The 15,580-nt window shown below is 49.7% G+C and overlaps 1 protein-coding gene and 1 long non-coding RNA gene across 5 annotated transcripts in view; one reads left to right on the forward strand and one right to left on the reverse strand.

Annotated features, from left to right (window-relative positions):
* Window positions 1-445: 445 nt before the first annotated feature.
* On the forward strand, window positions 446-3,878 carry LOC119150044. The gene is made up of 2 exons (XR_005104921.1): window positions 446-1,080; window positions 1,621-3,878. It is a non-coding gene; the product is annotated as an uncharacterized LOC119150044 (long non-coding RNA).
* An 828-nt stretch (window positions 3,879-4,706) lies between these two features.
* Window positions 4,707-15,580, reverse strand: part of SERTAD2 (SERTA domain containing 2) — an 82,431-nt gene continuing 71,557 nt past the window's right edge. For all 4 annotated transcript variants that reach the window (XM_037392126.1, XM_037392125.1, XM_037392124.1 and 1 more), the window contains one exon: window positions 4,707-7,865. In XM_037392126.1, coding sequence (XP_037248023.1) covers window positions 6,917-7,861 — 945 coding nt within the window. In that variant the 5' untranslated portion in view covers window positions 7,862-7,865 and the 3' untranslated portion in view covers window positions 4,707-6,916. The remainder of the gene's footprint in view (window positions 7,866-15,580) is intronic.

Below are 15,580 nucleotides of genomic sequence, written 5' to 3' on the forward strand. Positions count from 1 at the left end.
CCCGTGACCCTGCAGCAGCTGGTGTACCTGGGGCCTTGGTTACAGAGGTTTTGGGAGCGGGTGGCTGTGCCCAGCCCACTGCCGCACGCAGCCCCCGCAGCCACAGCACACGGGGCCCTGCAGCCCCGGCCCCCTCCTTGGCCATCTCGTTATTTGGAGGAGGAGGAGGGGGCTGGAGGAAAAACCCATGATCCTGCTGGCCTGCTGCCAGTTGCTAAGGCAGTTTCTTCCGAAGCGAGAGGAGCTGTGGAAGGAGGGAGCTGCCTGGAGAGGAGGCAGATGATGCGCAGGGACCAGGCGGAGAGAGGAGCCTGTGAGCGCCAGTGATGGAGGTGAGTGGGATGGGGGGGCTCAGCGGGAGGGAGGTGAAAAAAGGGGTGAAGTGGGAAGGGAGAAGCGGCTCCTCGCAGAGCTCAGCCGTGGAGCCAGCATCCCTACGGACCCGTCTCTGCTGTGGTTCAGAGCAGCTCTATGAAGTCCTACCTGGGGCCGGAGGGGGGTGGTTTTTCCCCCAGTGGCTTTTCCCGCATGTGGTTTCCCTGGTGAGTACAAGATGCGGGGGAGCTGGCAGTGCTGCGAGGGCAGGGCTCGCCCCCGCCGCCGGTGTGTGTGGGGGGACACGTGTCCCTCCGCTCCTGGGTCAGGGCTGGGGGCTGGGAGCACCCTCCCTTCTGGGCGAGGGCACTGGGAGTGCGGTGGGACTGGGCTGCCTTTCGCTCTGCCCTCCTTGCCTCGGTGCTGCGTTTCAGCGTGTTTCTTGCCCTCGTGGCGTGTATTTGAGCCAGGGCAGTGAAAGCTGGTGCCCACCCGGCCGCAACGCCCCGATCTCCCAGTGCTTTGGGCCCAGGGAGGAGCTTCGTGGCTGCTGTCGGCTGTGGAGCTGCTGCACCGGCTCGTGGTGGTCCTGAGCAGCGGCGGAGCTGAGTGCAGACCTGGGCTGGTGCTGCTGGCAAGGAGCCGCCGCTCAGCACCATGATGGCTCCTTTGCCTGTAAGCCCCCCTCCTGGGGCACCTCAGCGAGGGAGGGACGGTCCTTCAGTCCTGAGGGCACCCCAGGCTCCTGTCACCCCGAGAAACAAGGTGAGTGCCTTACCCCTCCGGTGTGGGGTACCCCAGAACTCAACGCCACCAACGCTTGGCAGCTCCCTGCACACGTAGCCCCGTTGCACAAGCCCCGAGCACTGGGTTGCTGTTGAGCTGGGGGGTTGGAGCGGGTGGGAAGCCGCTCACCCAGGGAGGGGGGTAAGTGCGGCTCTGGTGCAGCCTTGGCCTTTGGGGCTGGTGGCACCTGGTACCAAGTCACAAGTGAGAAAAGGAGCTCTTCAAAGGTACGTGGCTACCAAACCGCAGTGGCTTTGGGAGCGTCAGCGGTGGCACCTCCACGTGTCCTGCGCCAGGTCGATGCAGCGGCAATGGAGACGTGCCGGCAGCCGCCGGCAGCCACCGGCGCGGGGTGAACACCCTGTGGCCTGGCCAGGAGCGGAGCCGCTGGGGAAAGCGTTTGCACCGTAGCCCTGGGTGCATTTCGCCCTCTGAGCTGAGCACACAGAAATTCAATCCCTGGGCTGGCTTTTAACTCTTCCAACCTCTCCTTTCCTTGCCTTTCTTGTGTCCCCGCAGCCATTTGTCCCCGAGCGGCCGCTGGTGCCTAGAGCCCCATGCCGCATGCTGCCACCGCCGCACCAGTCACAGGAGCCAGCTCGCCGCCGCCACGATGCTTTGTGCGGTGCGTCAGCGTAGGGAAAACTTGCTGCTTTTCAACTGTCTGCTTTTTGGTTCGGCTGTAAATCCCAATGGAGCAGTCGTGTTCCTGTGGGTGTTGGAGGCTGGGGGGCCGCAGGGGGTGACTCATTTGCGCCCCAGCGGTGCCGCTTCATTGCCGCAAAAGGCTTGAGCCAAAGCGGGGCGAGATCTCCCTCCCGGCTGGCCCAGCCACCTGGGGGGCAGAGGGCACTGGTTAATGGAGGGATGGATTAAGGTATCAGATGTTTCCTGCTGGGATTTAATGCCCTGAAGGCCAGTGCACTATATGTATCAAACCTGGACGGATTCCTCTCTGGTAGCCTGGTGGCACCTGGCAAGCTGCACGCTCCAGGTGGCCCGAGTCAAGAGCCGCAGATCGCACCGTGGTGGAGCTGAGCAGCCCCCGGTCCTCCGAGTCCAAGAGCAGCCACGGAGGGACACGGCCACCCAGGGCACCTCTCCGTCACCAACAAACGCCTCACACAAGGTGACATTTCTCTTGTTTGTACAGAAGAGCAGGGTGGGACCGGGCGGTCCCTTGCCCCCTGCCACTCCCCCCGTGGGGTCCGTCTCCCCCTTACTGTCCTCATCTGTGGAGGGAAAGAATGAAGCCAGAATTTATTTTAATTGTTTATTGTATAATATAAAACTACAAAAGTAAGACTGCTCATTTCCATGTACATTTGTCCCATTGTTTTTTTGATTACAGCCCATACCTACATGTGAATACAGTAATCTGGTTTCAGATGTATATGTCTGTAATATTGCATAGAAAAGGCACAGCTCTAAGGTCTGTGGGAGGGGAAGGGGAAATACAGCCTTTTTTTCTTTTTTTTTTCTTTTTTTTCTTTTTTTTTTTTTTTTTTTTGACAATAACAAGCCCTGTTCAAACAACCATGCACTGAACATGTCACACTATTTACACCTTTTCCAGAATCTTGGCCTTTACAGGCGCTAGTATGGATTACGCTCAGAACTAGACAGGAGTCAAGGCTGGGATTTTATCTGCAATTTGTGTTTTTAAAGAGGTTCCAGAACTTGCATTAGGCTTATTTTCAGAAAAAGTGCTTAAAAAAGAATTAATGACTTTAAAAATGTTCAGTCTCATTAATTAATAGAAGCACTGAAAGCAACTTGCACAGAAGCAGGATACTGAAACCTGGTAGGGGGCTGGGGGGGGGGACAAACCCAAAAGAAACCCTGTAACAAGAACCAAAAGGTCACAATATGCCGGAGTGAATTAAACCGTTTGTCGGACAGGACCCATTACCATTTACTCAACTTAATGGTGATCAAAGTGTAAACTTTTAAATTCAGAACATCAGTTTTAAACAACCCGGGCTATGACCACACAGCGCTGAGGAAAAACCGAATCCCCTTTGCGAGGGTCCAGCTTGGCTGGCAGGCCTGGTGTGCCCAGCTGGCTGCCAGGCCCGCGCCAGGCGGATGTGCTCAGGGACGACACTGCTCCAAGCCGTGCTCTCGCCGAGGGAAGCTCCCCATCGCACAGCGGGCCGTGCGGTGCCGCCGGGCTCTGGAGGGGACCCGTGGTGTCCAGGGACCGGCCGGTGGGACAGGCAGGGCAGCGAGGTGGCACTGGCTGCCGCAGCTTCTGGGGCTGGAGGTGACATCCTGCCACCTTCTCCAGCCGTCCAGCACCGGGGGCTCGAGCGCGGCTTCCCGCAGGCGTTACAAACGCCACCTTTTCCTACACCGGCCAGCCCAGCGCGACGGAGGGGACGGCGCTTGCTCCTGCCTTCTGCTGCAGCTCCCAAGGGACGCCCGGCTCACGAGGCTGATGGGGTAGGAGCCCGGCTAGGACTAATTTTGAACATAAAACTGCCCCTCATCCATACTTTTTTTGCATATTTCAAACCGGACCCATATTAGAAAAAAAGGGGTGGGGTGGGGGTAAGTCATGTGAGCCATGCATATCCTGACTGGAACTCAATTCATTTTCTCTGAATCTGGCTCCCGTACCCTTTTTCATACAGATTTACATTCCTACAAGAGAATACATTCCTACCATACATTCTGTACATGTTACAATCCAGATGTTGTTAGCTTCACAATAAAATAAATATATTTACAGAAGGAAAAAAAAAAAAGAATAAATAATTTATGAAAAAAAAAAATCACTTCAAATCCAAAGCTCTTTAATTCTGCTCCCATCTTGTCACTTCATTGCACATTAATGTCAACCTCCATCCCTGGTGTAGGTCTCAGAAATTCCGAACGTGGCTGCTGTTAGGACCAGGGCAAAGGCCACGCTACAGGCGGGAAGTGACTGTGCGGGGAGCAAGGGCCGCAGAGCCCTTCCCTCCGCAGCCTGCGCCAGCCTCGCCGCCCTTTCGCCTAGTCCCGTAAGTCAGGCAGGCTTATGTCCTACGGGATTCCTGCACGGATACCCCGCAGGACGTGCGCTTCAGCACCAAGGATACACAGACATCATCTTACGAGTGGTAACGTGGATTTAGAGCTCAAGCTCCTGTTCTGTGGACATAAAAACTTCAACCCCACTTAACAGCACAGCTCTCCACAAACCGCATCGATGCGAACTCTTGCCTAGCATATGGTACTTGTTTAAATGCGTAAGTATTCCCAAAAAAACAGGCAGTTCCATCCAGCGTGCCGTCAGTTGGGTTTTAGCCCTGGTAAGGCAAGTGCTTACCCAGTCACCGTGTGGAACAGCTGATGTGACCGTGCGCCTGCAGGTTTGCGGGGACAGCCCCGGCACCCTGGCGTGGTGCCATCGCCCCAGTCACCAGAAACGCGCAATGGGCAGAGACGACTGTTTCCCGACAAGGGCCGAGGGCTGTGGCTGAGGCAAGGGCTGGTCCTGCTGGGCGTGAGACAGCACCGCCCCCCCTCCTTACCCACCCCCTCGCCTCTGATGGTCCCTAAAGCTACACTTGGTCAACAGTTTTCTGTTCAAAGCAATTAATTTTTTTTTATTATTACTATATTTTTTTTTAGTCCATGTAAGGAAACAACTGCAAATCCTTCAGCAATCCCACTGCTTCACTGAGTTCAGCTTGGAAAAAAGAAGCAAGCAAACCCACCCGCTCCACAAGTCCCCCCTCCCCTACCACGCATCTCACCCTGGCAGATGAATTAGGAGCCAGAAGCGCGTTTCGTAATTGTACATGACGCATTTCATTTCAATTAGGAGTTCCTTCATTGCAAAATGTATTTGCTTTTATACTGTGTCTGTGTGCATATCTATGTTACATCTATCTATCTATATACTAATAAATATATATGGCCTGTTTTAAAGTGCCAATTTATAAAAAGCTGCCTCCTTAAAAGGCAGGCAAGACCCAATTTCATCCATGACAAGAAGGGAGCAGAACTGACTGAATATTGCCAAATGACGTAAAACATAATTTAAAATTTCTTAAATAAATATAAAAGTTATTCCTAAAGAAGCCATAGGCATGTCAACAATATAGGTTGTAACCGGCACTCAACAGCTAAAGTACCATTGAAAAACTAAAATGCCATAGCAACTTCAGCAATAGGCATGATACATTGCAAACATTGGTTTTTTTTTAAATTAAATGTACACCATCATGAACTTAAAAAAATGCTATTGGTGCAGTAAGGAGAAGATTTCTCAGGTGTTACAGGGAACGGGACCATGCATAGAAAGCTGTGTCTGTATATTCGTTGTAAAACGGGTCTATAAAGTGTAAAGCAGGTAACACAGTTGATACAAGAAACCAACCCTATACGAGATGCCAAGTGATGGAACGTGACTGGCTCCAGTTCCAACAGCAATGGATATTAAAGCAAGTCCATCCAGTGCAGGTTAAGAGATGAGCTTCACTGCAGTAATACTGAAGTTACCTTTTTCAGCACTTAGCACAGTGAGGTGGGGAGAGGGGAGGAAGGAGAAATGCTCCAAGAAAGGGCGAGTGGACGCTGTCAACACCAGTCTTCCGCCTGCTCCGTGTGTGCCCATCAGTCAGGAAGGTCTCCGTGAGAGGTCGGCTCTCGGCAGGCAACGGGCATGTTCTCCCTCAAAACCACTCCCAGGAGCTTCGGGTGAGGAAGCGCTGATCTGCCGCCGTGTTAAGGCGCTCCACGTCACGCAGGATGGACGCCTCGGCAAGGGGACGCAGGTGGGCTTGGGGGCACCAGCCTGGCGCCGGGGCAGGGAGGCTGCGGCCGCGGTGGTGCTCAGGACCTCTTTGGGTGAAGTTCCACAACTGTTTCCTGCCAACTGCTTCACATACGTGTTGGAAAAGGACATGGCTCTAAGTTTCAGGAATCACAGTAGCGCGCAGTGGGTACAGCAGGGAGCAAACACTTGTGAAACTCCTACAGAAGCAGCTCCCAGCCCTTTCTTAAAGCACTTTTTTTGTTTGCATTCAGGGAAACCGACTGCAGGCTTATTTGATCCAATTTTCTCTTTGCACCATACACATATAAAACATTACAACTCTGTATAAAAGTACAAGTGGTTCTTGTACATCTGAATTATGCAGGAACTATGTGAGCAAATCCTATCAAAATAGCTATTTTTTGTGTGTATAAACAGCATTTGTTTTTAGAAAAAACAATATCATAAACTGCAGAATCTGTACAAAAATATAAAATAAATTTGGGCAGCAGTTTCTAAACAGCCATGTAAATGCAACACTTAAAGAGGAGCAGGTTAATGCCTCCAAAAGGCTGAATTGCTAAATCAACCTATACAGGGCTAAAATGGTATTGAGATTATCTAAATAATAAAATTTTTTACCTCTTGCAATAAAACTTATAGAAAAAATAGACAAATATGCACATGCAATTTACAGCTTTCCCCAACATAATCCTTGTGCTTAGCTTTTACAATTTTTTTTTTTTTTTTTTTTTTTTTTTTTCTTTTTTTTTGTAGTAACATAACATTGTCTACAATACATACTCTTTCCTATACCAGGATATTCGGTCTTCCTTGAGGAACCACTTTAAAAAAAAAATACATTAGAAGTGGTCATACATGGATGAAGGCACTCCAACTCTGCTTGAAGCAAAAACTAGTGTGATCCTTTTCTTTTCAAAAAAGGCAAGCAAGGACGCATGCACAGTGCTGTGAATCGGGGGTGGGAGGGACTATGGAAATACTACCAAGTGTATATACTGGTACTTAAAATTAAAAAAAAAAAAAAAATTGCTATATTTCTATATTTTAAGACCCAACAAGCACCTCCATGATGTGATCCAGTTCTGTGAGGTCCATTTTGAAAGGCTGATTTGGAGTTACTGGCTGACTGCTGTACGGAGCGAGAGTTTTTAGGAGCTCATCTGCGGAGACAGGAGCCATTTTTGAGGCAGCCCCCGTGGCAGACGTGCAGGGGTCAAAATCATACATGGACGTATCAATGTCAGCGAACAGAATATCATCCAGGGTCAAGTCTGTGAGGAAACCTGTGGAAGTTGTTATCTCGAAGTTGCCAGGTAGCGAGTCCATGAGTTTCGATTCGGCTGTTCTGCTCTCCGGGAGGCCCTCGGGCTTTTGAACGTTGGACTCACTGGGGTGGGCTTTGGAGTCGCCGGCTGCCGTTTCGGCTGCTACTGCCTCTGCGGAGGTAGGTGCTGGACAAAGCTCCTCGATTTCGTCCAAGGCTGAGGAGAAGCTGTCCTTTACTGGTTGGAGAGCAGGAGGTGGTGGTTTTGTCGGACCATCGTGCTGGACAGTCGGGGAAGTGCAAAAAGTGTCGTCCTCGAGCAAAGAGGCTGGGGTGAGGCAGGACTCCAGGGGCATAGTGCTTACGAAGTCAGTGGGGAGAAGGGGCTGGGAAGCGAGATGGCTGAACGCCGGCTGGGCCTCGCGGAAGTTGTCGCTGAGAGGGTCGGCGGGCTGCGAAGCGGTCACGAACACGGGCCTCAAGCTGCCTTCTTGTTTGAGTTCTTCCTGGATTCGCCTCAACATGTTGTTAATTAAAACTGTCTTTTGCAAGCTCGGCTCAGTTAATGGCCTGTGGTTATAAAGTTTCATAAGGGAAATGTTGAAGATAGTCTGACGCTGTAAGGTGTAAGACACCCTAGAGGGACCGTCAGTAGGAGACACCACTTTGCCTTCCAACCCATCTTCATGCTCGTCAAACTTCCGCTTTCCTCCTTTCCCCAACATATATCTGAAAGGAAAGAGACGAGACTGATGAAGCGGGCGAAGCCTGAAGCCCGTCCCTCGCACCAGACTCGCCACCCTGGCCCACCCACTCCCTCACACGCGTGGTGTGGACAGACTGGCGGCTCCGTCCCCTCCTTGCTTACCCCTGACGGTCACAACTGGAAACCCGTCCCACGAACAACTCACTCTCGGCTCATAGCAGCGGGATGAGGAGGCAGCAGCCGCCTTAACGCGGTGCTCTGGCCCGCTGTGTTTAAGCATAGCCACGCTGGTAAATTCCAAGCCGAAATTCAACCAGCATCTATAAAACTCAAGCCCTTACGCGCCTGGCAGCAAATTTCCCTCTCGCATACATTAAGCATATGGTCCCCAAGTATCTACACCTAGGTGCACAAGCTACAGACGCTATACTGAGCGCTCCTTTCCATTTCCCGACTGATGCAGTACTCTGCCTGCGAACACACATGTAACGCACCGAGGTTCTCACAATGCATTTCCCTTTTTCGTCTAAAAGCACGTTGCCGGTGGGAAGGGGAGCGAGGCTCGCGCAGTTGCTGAGAGAAGCCTTCCAGGGAAGTCAGGAGATCCAACCCCTTAGCACGCCAGGATATATGCATGTACCTGACCGCGTGGGTTTATTTAACTGATCGCCTAAGGAATGTACTAGAGCAGGCAATGCAGTTATTACACTCGGAATTAGAGAGATTACAGATGAAGAAGATGATCCATCAGGTCTTTTAGTCTACTCCCCAAGACCACTCTCTGCGCTACACTCTGCTGCTGCAGCCAGGGCCTTCAACCCCGACAGCGCCTGGGTCCCGCTTTGAGGCTGGGGGCATCTTCTTCAGGAAACTTCACAGGGGTTGGGTACCTCCTGAAGAGCTGAGCACCCCCCCCTGGAACCAGGCGCCCAGCAGCACCTCTAGTCCTGCGCTCCGAATCCACGTGGGGAGCGTGGGCCCCGCTGCACCTTGGACTGGGGGGTGCGCTACGTCCCCACCCCCACAGCAAGCCCTGGCAGCGGGCTGGGGCGGGCTGGGCTTGCAGCCCCTGCGCTTCTGGCTGCGGGAAGCGTTTTTATATGATGGGGTCTGAAACCCTTTCCTCAGCCTCCGCCTGGCTAAGGCAACACCGGCAGCCTTTGCTTCCTCTGGTAAGGTTTTCAGGAACTTGCTCGCCACAGGCAGAACAGCTTTCGCACCACAGCAAGGATGCATCGCTCCAGATGCACCATTTGTCTTCACTTCTCCCCCATCAAAGCGTGTTCCTCACTCAGGACTACATCCATGTCAGGTCTCATTTGAGAACAAAAGAATGCTGTAGGGCTTTCCAAAGAACACAAATCAGCATAAATGCATGTGCTTTTCTCCCAGTCAGATGGCAGATTTTGCAGAAGGAAACAAAGGGAATTATACCAAACTTGCCCCACATCATAAATAATTTCTGGGCTAAGAGTAAGTAGGGCAGTTCAATCCCTGGTGCTGTCTCTTCCAGGATGTTTCAGAGTGCCTGGAAATGCTCCTCTACACAGCACAGTCCCAGCCTCATTTTGTCACCATTATTTTTGTGACACAAAGATGCCCCCAAACACAGAGGAATGAAGGAACTGCTGTGCTGTGCTGTGACAGAGGCACGACCTAACATTATGCATCTGAACTGGGAGGGCATTAGGGTCAGAAACCCTCTGCATCACTCTACCCCCCACCTTCACTAAGTAGCCAGGGTCTGGTTTGTTGAAATACCAGCAATTAATCAGGTGAAACAGCACAGCCCCTGTGCCAGGCACTTCTTTTGGTGCTTGTGAGACGGCAGCTTCCCCCCAACTCTCTCCCCCGCGACCTGCATGGACCCAGTTTACCAGACAAGCTATTTTATGACATCTAAATCAAATCTAGGAGGAGCAGAGGCCGTACTAACACTTCAGGTGCCTGTCCCATGGGCTGCATCAAATCAGCCAAGGAGAAGTCCTACGGAGACGGGGGTACGATCGCAGGCCCGGCAGAACAGCACCCCATGCTCGGCCTGTTTCCACATCTTCGGGCAAACACTCGGGTTTCCTCTCTCTCTTCCCAGGCAGAGCGGTGAGGTGCTGGAGCGCTAACCCAGTCACCCTTTTCGTAGGATCACAGACAGCCCCCGGCCACGCCTGCATCCCTCCCCTCCATTTAACAAAACACTAATAAAATGGCATGAAGATTTCTGCCTTGTTTTTTCTGTTTAAAAGAAAAAAGTGAAAAATGCCCAGACAGAAGTTGCAACAAGCGTATATTTTTTAACCCCAAATCTGACTCCTCTTGTATGCAGTTTTTATTATGCAGCTATCGTCTAGGAGACAAAACTTGCCTTCCTTTTATTTGAGTACAATTCCCTGTTCCCCCCACGGGATCCATGCCTGCAAAATGACTGCACCAGGCAGGTCTAACACCAATTTGATCATCATATACTGGTTCTGCAGAAAGACAACGTAGCTAAGGACTGGCAAACATCCCCAAGAATGGCTGACAAAAATTTAAAAGCAAAGACCACTTGCAAAGTGGGAGAGGGGGCAGAAGAAATCAGGGTTTCAATGGCAAAAGACAAAAAAAATAATTCAGAAAGCATTTGCTGGACATTAAATCCAAAATCAGATCGGGTGAAGTGAGCCTCTTCTGTTAAAAATAAGTCCCAAATCCAGATCATTTTCTAGCATATTATGCAATTAAAAAAAGAAAGGCAGGGGGGAGGGAGCAAGCTGAGCGGAGCTGAGGAACAGGTAGGCTGTCATCCAAGCTCCTTGGCCAGTTACCAGCAATCCCCGCGCCTGGAATCTTGGGTGAACAAAACCTCTGAAATTTAGCACTACTGCCGAAGTCTGGTTTTTCTCTGCTCCCTAGTGTCACTTCCACGGACTACTCCAGAGCCGTGCACGGGGGTTGGGGTATGACGGGGGGCTCTGCTCTTCAGATGTTCACGACAGACATGCTTCCTTCCACTTTGGCCAGATAGGGCAAGAAAGGGAGGACTGGGCTAGCAAGAACCGAAACCCCTACCCCAGTCCAGCATGTTTTCACAGCAGCAATGGGTCAGGAGGAGAGCTAGCAGCTTCCCATCCCTTCCTATCTCCTCCCCCTGAAAAAAAGACAGACTCTGTCCTAAAGATACAGCAATGCTCTGTGTGAAGGAAAAAATTTTAAATGTCTTAGGGACTATGAGAGTTTTGAAGTTTGTCAGGCTCTGCCAGGCATGTATAGAAATATTCACTCTACAAAGCAAACCTTTTTCCCCATGATAAAGAAAACAGACCAATTGGGTGGCCACACTCCATTCTCTGCACTGGATTATTAATTATTATTGTTGGGGGCGTCAACAAGCATTTCAAATGAATCCAGTTGAGCCCGTTTGCATCCAGGATTGAGGAGCTGGTAGTTAAGACATTTTTTAAGCTGATCAGTAAGAGGTATGGGATCATCACTAGTAAACATGACAATAACATCACTACATCATTTTCCAGGAAGCTTAGAAATGATTCAAGGTTTCCTGCATGTATCACTGTCAAGCTTTCATATTTCACTTGATCTTCACACAGCTTGGTTCAGAGCTTGTCCTTTTAAAAGATAAAATAGATCAGGCAACTCCCAATTTCACCTACTTGCTCTTCAGCACAGCTTTCGGTTTCCTTTTCCCCAGTAAAGCTCTCTGAACTGAAGCTGGTTTAACTATTCAAGCAGCAAAGCAGGATGCCAGCCTAAGCAAGGGGTGTTTATTCCCCCAAAGAGTGGGCCCAAATGAGCACCACTAGACTCTCAGTTTTATAAAGTTTTATTTTCTTCCCTTCTCCTCTGGCATGCAAATGGGAACTGTAAAACCATTTTCCTCCAGTTTCCATAAATCACTTGATTCATTTGACGCAAAGCAAGGAGGCAGTATCTTTTAGACCAACTGACAGAGTCAATAAAACCAGACACGCTTTCAGGCTTGCAAGACTTTCTCTGGGTCTCCTTAAAGGAATTTTAGTTTCTGACCACCCCAGAGCTTAAGACAACGTTGCCCATTTGTTCTTTACAGTTCAAACCATCTCTTCTCTCCTTCCATCAACAGCTTCATACCTACATTAAAGAGATCAATGTCGTATATCTCCAGATACTGAACATAACAAAACCCCAAAAAAACTAAGCTGTACAATGCCAACATTTGATCTGGTTTGGTTCTGTACATCTCAAAAAACTGCTCCTAGCCTTTCCAGCCAAAGCTCCTGCTAGGAAAACAAAACCGCCAAACTTACAGATTGGCTTGGCCAAAGATCAGTACAAAACGAGATACACCCGCATCCTCTCAAGTGTCAGAGGACAGTTGGCCTACCAAGTCATATGGCCGTAATGGGGACAGTCAGACAACAGCAACCCACCAAAATGCAAGCCTGGACAGGCAGCGACAAAGGGTCATGTCCACAGAGGGTCTTTCGTGCATCTATTTTGGCTGAGCAGCAATCCCAGCCAGATGTATTACTGCTGCATTTCCACCCATCTGCCAGCAAAAGTCATTTTGGGGCCAACTGTTAAGAGCTGAGATGGGATATCGCTTTGTTGTTGTTGTTGTTTTAATAAAGGGTGTTGCAGGGGTTTGGTATGCAAGTTAGTTTTCAATGTTACTTAGGTATGTGGAACCAGAAAGCTGAAGAAAGGCAATGGAAAAACTGCATTTATCCAGGGACTGGGGCCAGGGGAGTTACTTGGAGATCTTCCCCAATATTCTCCACCAGTTGGCTCCAGCTCTGGAAGACCCAGGCCCAAAAGCTGAACCATTGTTCCTGAGAAAGATTCAACTTGCTTTTTTGCCCATTTAGGGCAACTGCACGCGCCTCAGAGCCAGAGAAACCCTAGCATTGTTTGGGAGTTGGCTTTTCTTAATTGAAAAACAAAAGTAATATATATTTTTTTCATTTGCATGTCATTTAGCTTCCTTTTATTGGCTCTGCATTCTCTTCAGACAGAGCTGGAAAAAAATGCAGTTGGGGCTCAGTAGAAGAGATAATCAGCCTGGAGCGGGTGGTTCTCTGGAGTCAACCGTCATCGATTAAACACAGAAAAAGCTTGTGCAATGCCTGACTGTGTCTCTGAGCCTACTTAGTGACGATCCTTCACTCTCCAGAGGACAGAGGTACCTGCACATCATGAAAGAAGTATTGTATTTATTGATTGTACTTGGGACGTTGTCTCTTGTCACTGCTGGACTACTTCTGAAGTCTTTAATAATTAGGAGTTTGGCATAGGGAAGCACTAGATATATAAAAAACGGAAGGGGAAAGTGATTTGGTTATCGCACCAATAACAAAAACACCCTTTAATGTTAATTCTCAAAGATTTTTAACAGTTTAGTTTAAAATGCCAAGGGCTTTTCTTGGAAGACAATTCCACAACCCACTAGTCCCTCCCCGCTCATCAAGGCGGACAGGAAGGAAAAAGAGGAACCAAACACCAAGAGGGACAGCAGAAAAGGATTTTTAAAAAGTTACATTTCCACTCATATTTACACCACCCTATCAGTCAGTCTAGAGGATGAACAGCTTCATACAGTGAGGTTCAGTTTTAGAATGAACACGACGTTGCTCAAAAAGGTAAAAGCATCAAACTCCAGAGTCCACAGGCAACAATTCCTCCCCATGTAGCCAAAAGACGAAAGACAGACATGAACAGCAGGGGCTCGTGTAAAAAGTGGAGTTGAAAGCAGGACTGGTTACTTTCTGAAATCTTGGGTAATTAAAACCAAAAGGGGGAGGGGGAGGGGGGGAGAAAAAAAATGAAATAAAAGAGAGAAAGATGAGAAAGAGGAAAAAAAGAAAGAAAAAGGCAACTTGAGATTAAAATAAACCACAACTTCACAGACACATGTGCACAGAGAAAAAAAAAAAAAAACCACACAAAAGCCCCCCATAAAAGCCTGAACAGCAAGGAGTACTGAATTTGCACATTTCATTTGCAAAACGAAGTTTCCCCAAACCTCAGGTGTAAATGAGCCTCACCAGGGTTTCTTGGAGACTCTACCCAGTAAATTACAAAAGCATTTTCTGTGTCACTTCTGGCACATGAAATATTATTTTCCTCTCCTCCATCCCTCGCTCCTCATCCTTGAGGGCTGCGTTGGCTGTATCCTGGCCCAACGGTAGTCAATGAGTGTTTTGTTACTGACTTCAGCAGGATCAGAATTTGGCATAGATAGCTGCAGGACCAAAATAAAAAGGCCTTTTGTGCCAACTGGGTTCAACTGGCAAGACAAGGGCTAGATCCTCTAAGCTAGCAGAGGCAGGATGGGCTGCCGTGAGGCATTTCAGTGCTGCCAGATCCAGCCTGAGGGACCACCTGAACTTGTAATCAGTCTCCACAACTCAACTTCAAAGTATCTGTCCCCTAGATCCTGGGAGGCAAGCAGGTAAACCTCTCTCTCCCCATCCCTGTTCCCACATCCCCAAGGCCATGGCAGAGGGAGGGAGAGCATTGGTGTCTTGGGAAGACCCCCTCAGGGCTGGACCATGGGCTCACCCACTGCAGAACAATGCTCCTTGGCCTGCAGGATCCTGGCAAAGCACAGCAAACCTGCCCTGGCAGCTGGGAGCTGGCCTGCCCTCCCAGAGCGCAAGCATCCTCCTCCCATTCGAAGTTGGAAAGGAAGAGAAACAGCGGAGGGAGCGCCAGCATAAATCTGGCACCCTCTCCCAACCTCGCTAAAAACAAGGAAGAAAGCTGTACAGCCCAGGTGTCAAGGTTTAACTCCAGGACTGGAGCAAACAAGCAACATGGACTTTCAGAGGCGACAGCCACAGCATGATGAAAATCACCCCTCCCTGAAGAGTTCATCTGTTGACACCAGGGTCTTTAAATCCTGGCACGGCAGCATCCCCGGGAGCTAGTACAGCATGTACCACGCAGTAACGCACAGCTACGTTCAATATGCTGCAGCTGGCTTGCAATTTGTACACTGACGGGTGGTGTGGGTTTGTTGTTTTTTGTTGGGGTTTTTTTTGCAAAGCTGCTTCTCTAGGATCTGATGCAGATTTTACTTGTTGAAGTGTAATGCGTCCATGTTGCCTGGCTAGAAAGGACTCCTGACAACCGCTGCCTGCTAAGAACTGGGTCTCATGTCACATGCAAATTTGAAAACAAACCCCCCAACCCTAGACAAGAATTACAGGGAGCAGAGCTATGCTGGGGTTTCTTGTCCACTCCAGACCCAGTGCTCAGACATTCACCATTTACAAGGTTTGTTTTCCCCAACACACATTTCACATTAATTTTGGCTGCCTTTTTTTTTTTTTTTTTTAACCTGAGTGAGGTTTAATAAGCACTTATAAAACTCTCCTTTAGAGCTGTATCAAAAAATTGGCCTCCTGGGTAGCTCTGTGCTTCCAGAGAGTACAGGGAATTGTTTTTGTTTGCAAGCCTTTGCTGCAAGGCTGTCACTGCCAGCAGTAACTCTAAGTGGCAGGTATTTCTCACATACATTTTATGGGGACCTAACTCTTCCCATCTCCTGTGGTGGATGGGCAAACCTTGGCTCTTCCAGAAGCAGCAGAGAGGCAAGCAAAGCTGCTCAGCACCCCACTCCTGCATTCAGCAAGGCAGGCACTTCCCTCCTTCCTACAGGAAGGCAGCCTTGGCCCCCCGCTCTAGGCACCCGCAAGTGAAGACTGGGGGAGAGCAGTTCAGCTGGGCGACAGGGGTCTTTTCTAGTCTCAAGTTAAAATCG

Source organism: Falco rusticolus, chromosome 6 (genome assembly GCF_015220075.1).
Source record: "Falco rusticolus isolate bFalRus1 chromosome 6, bFalRus1.pri, whole genome shotgun sequence".
NCBI classification, from domain to species: Eukaryota; Metazoa; Chordata; class Aves; order Falconiformes; family Falconidae; genus Falco; species Falco rusticolus.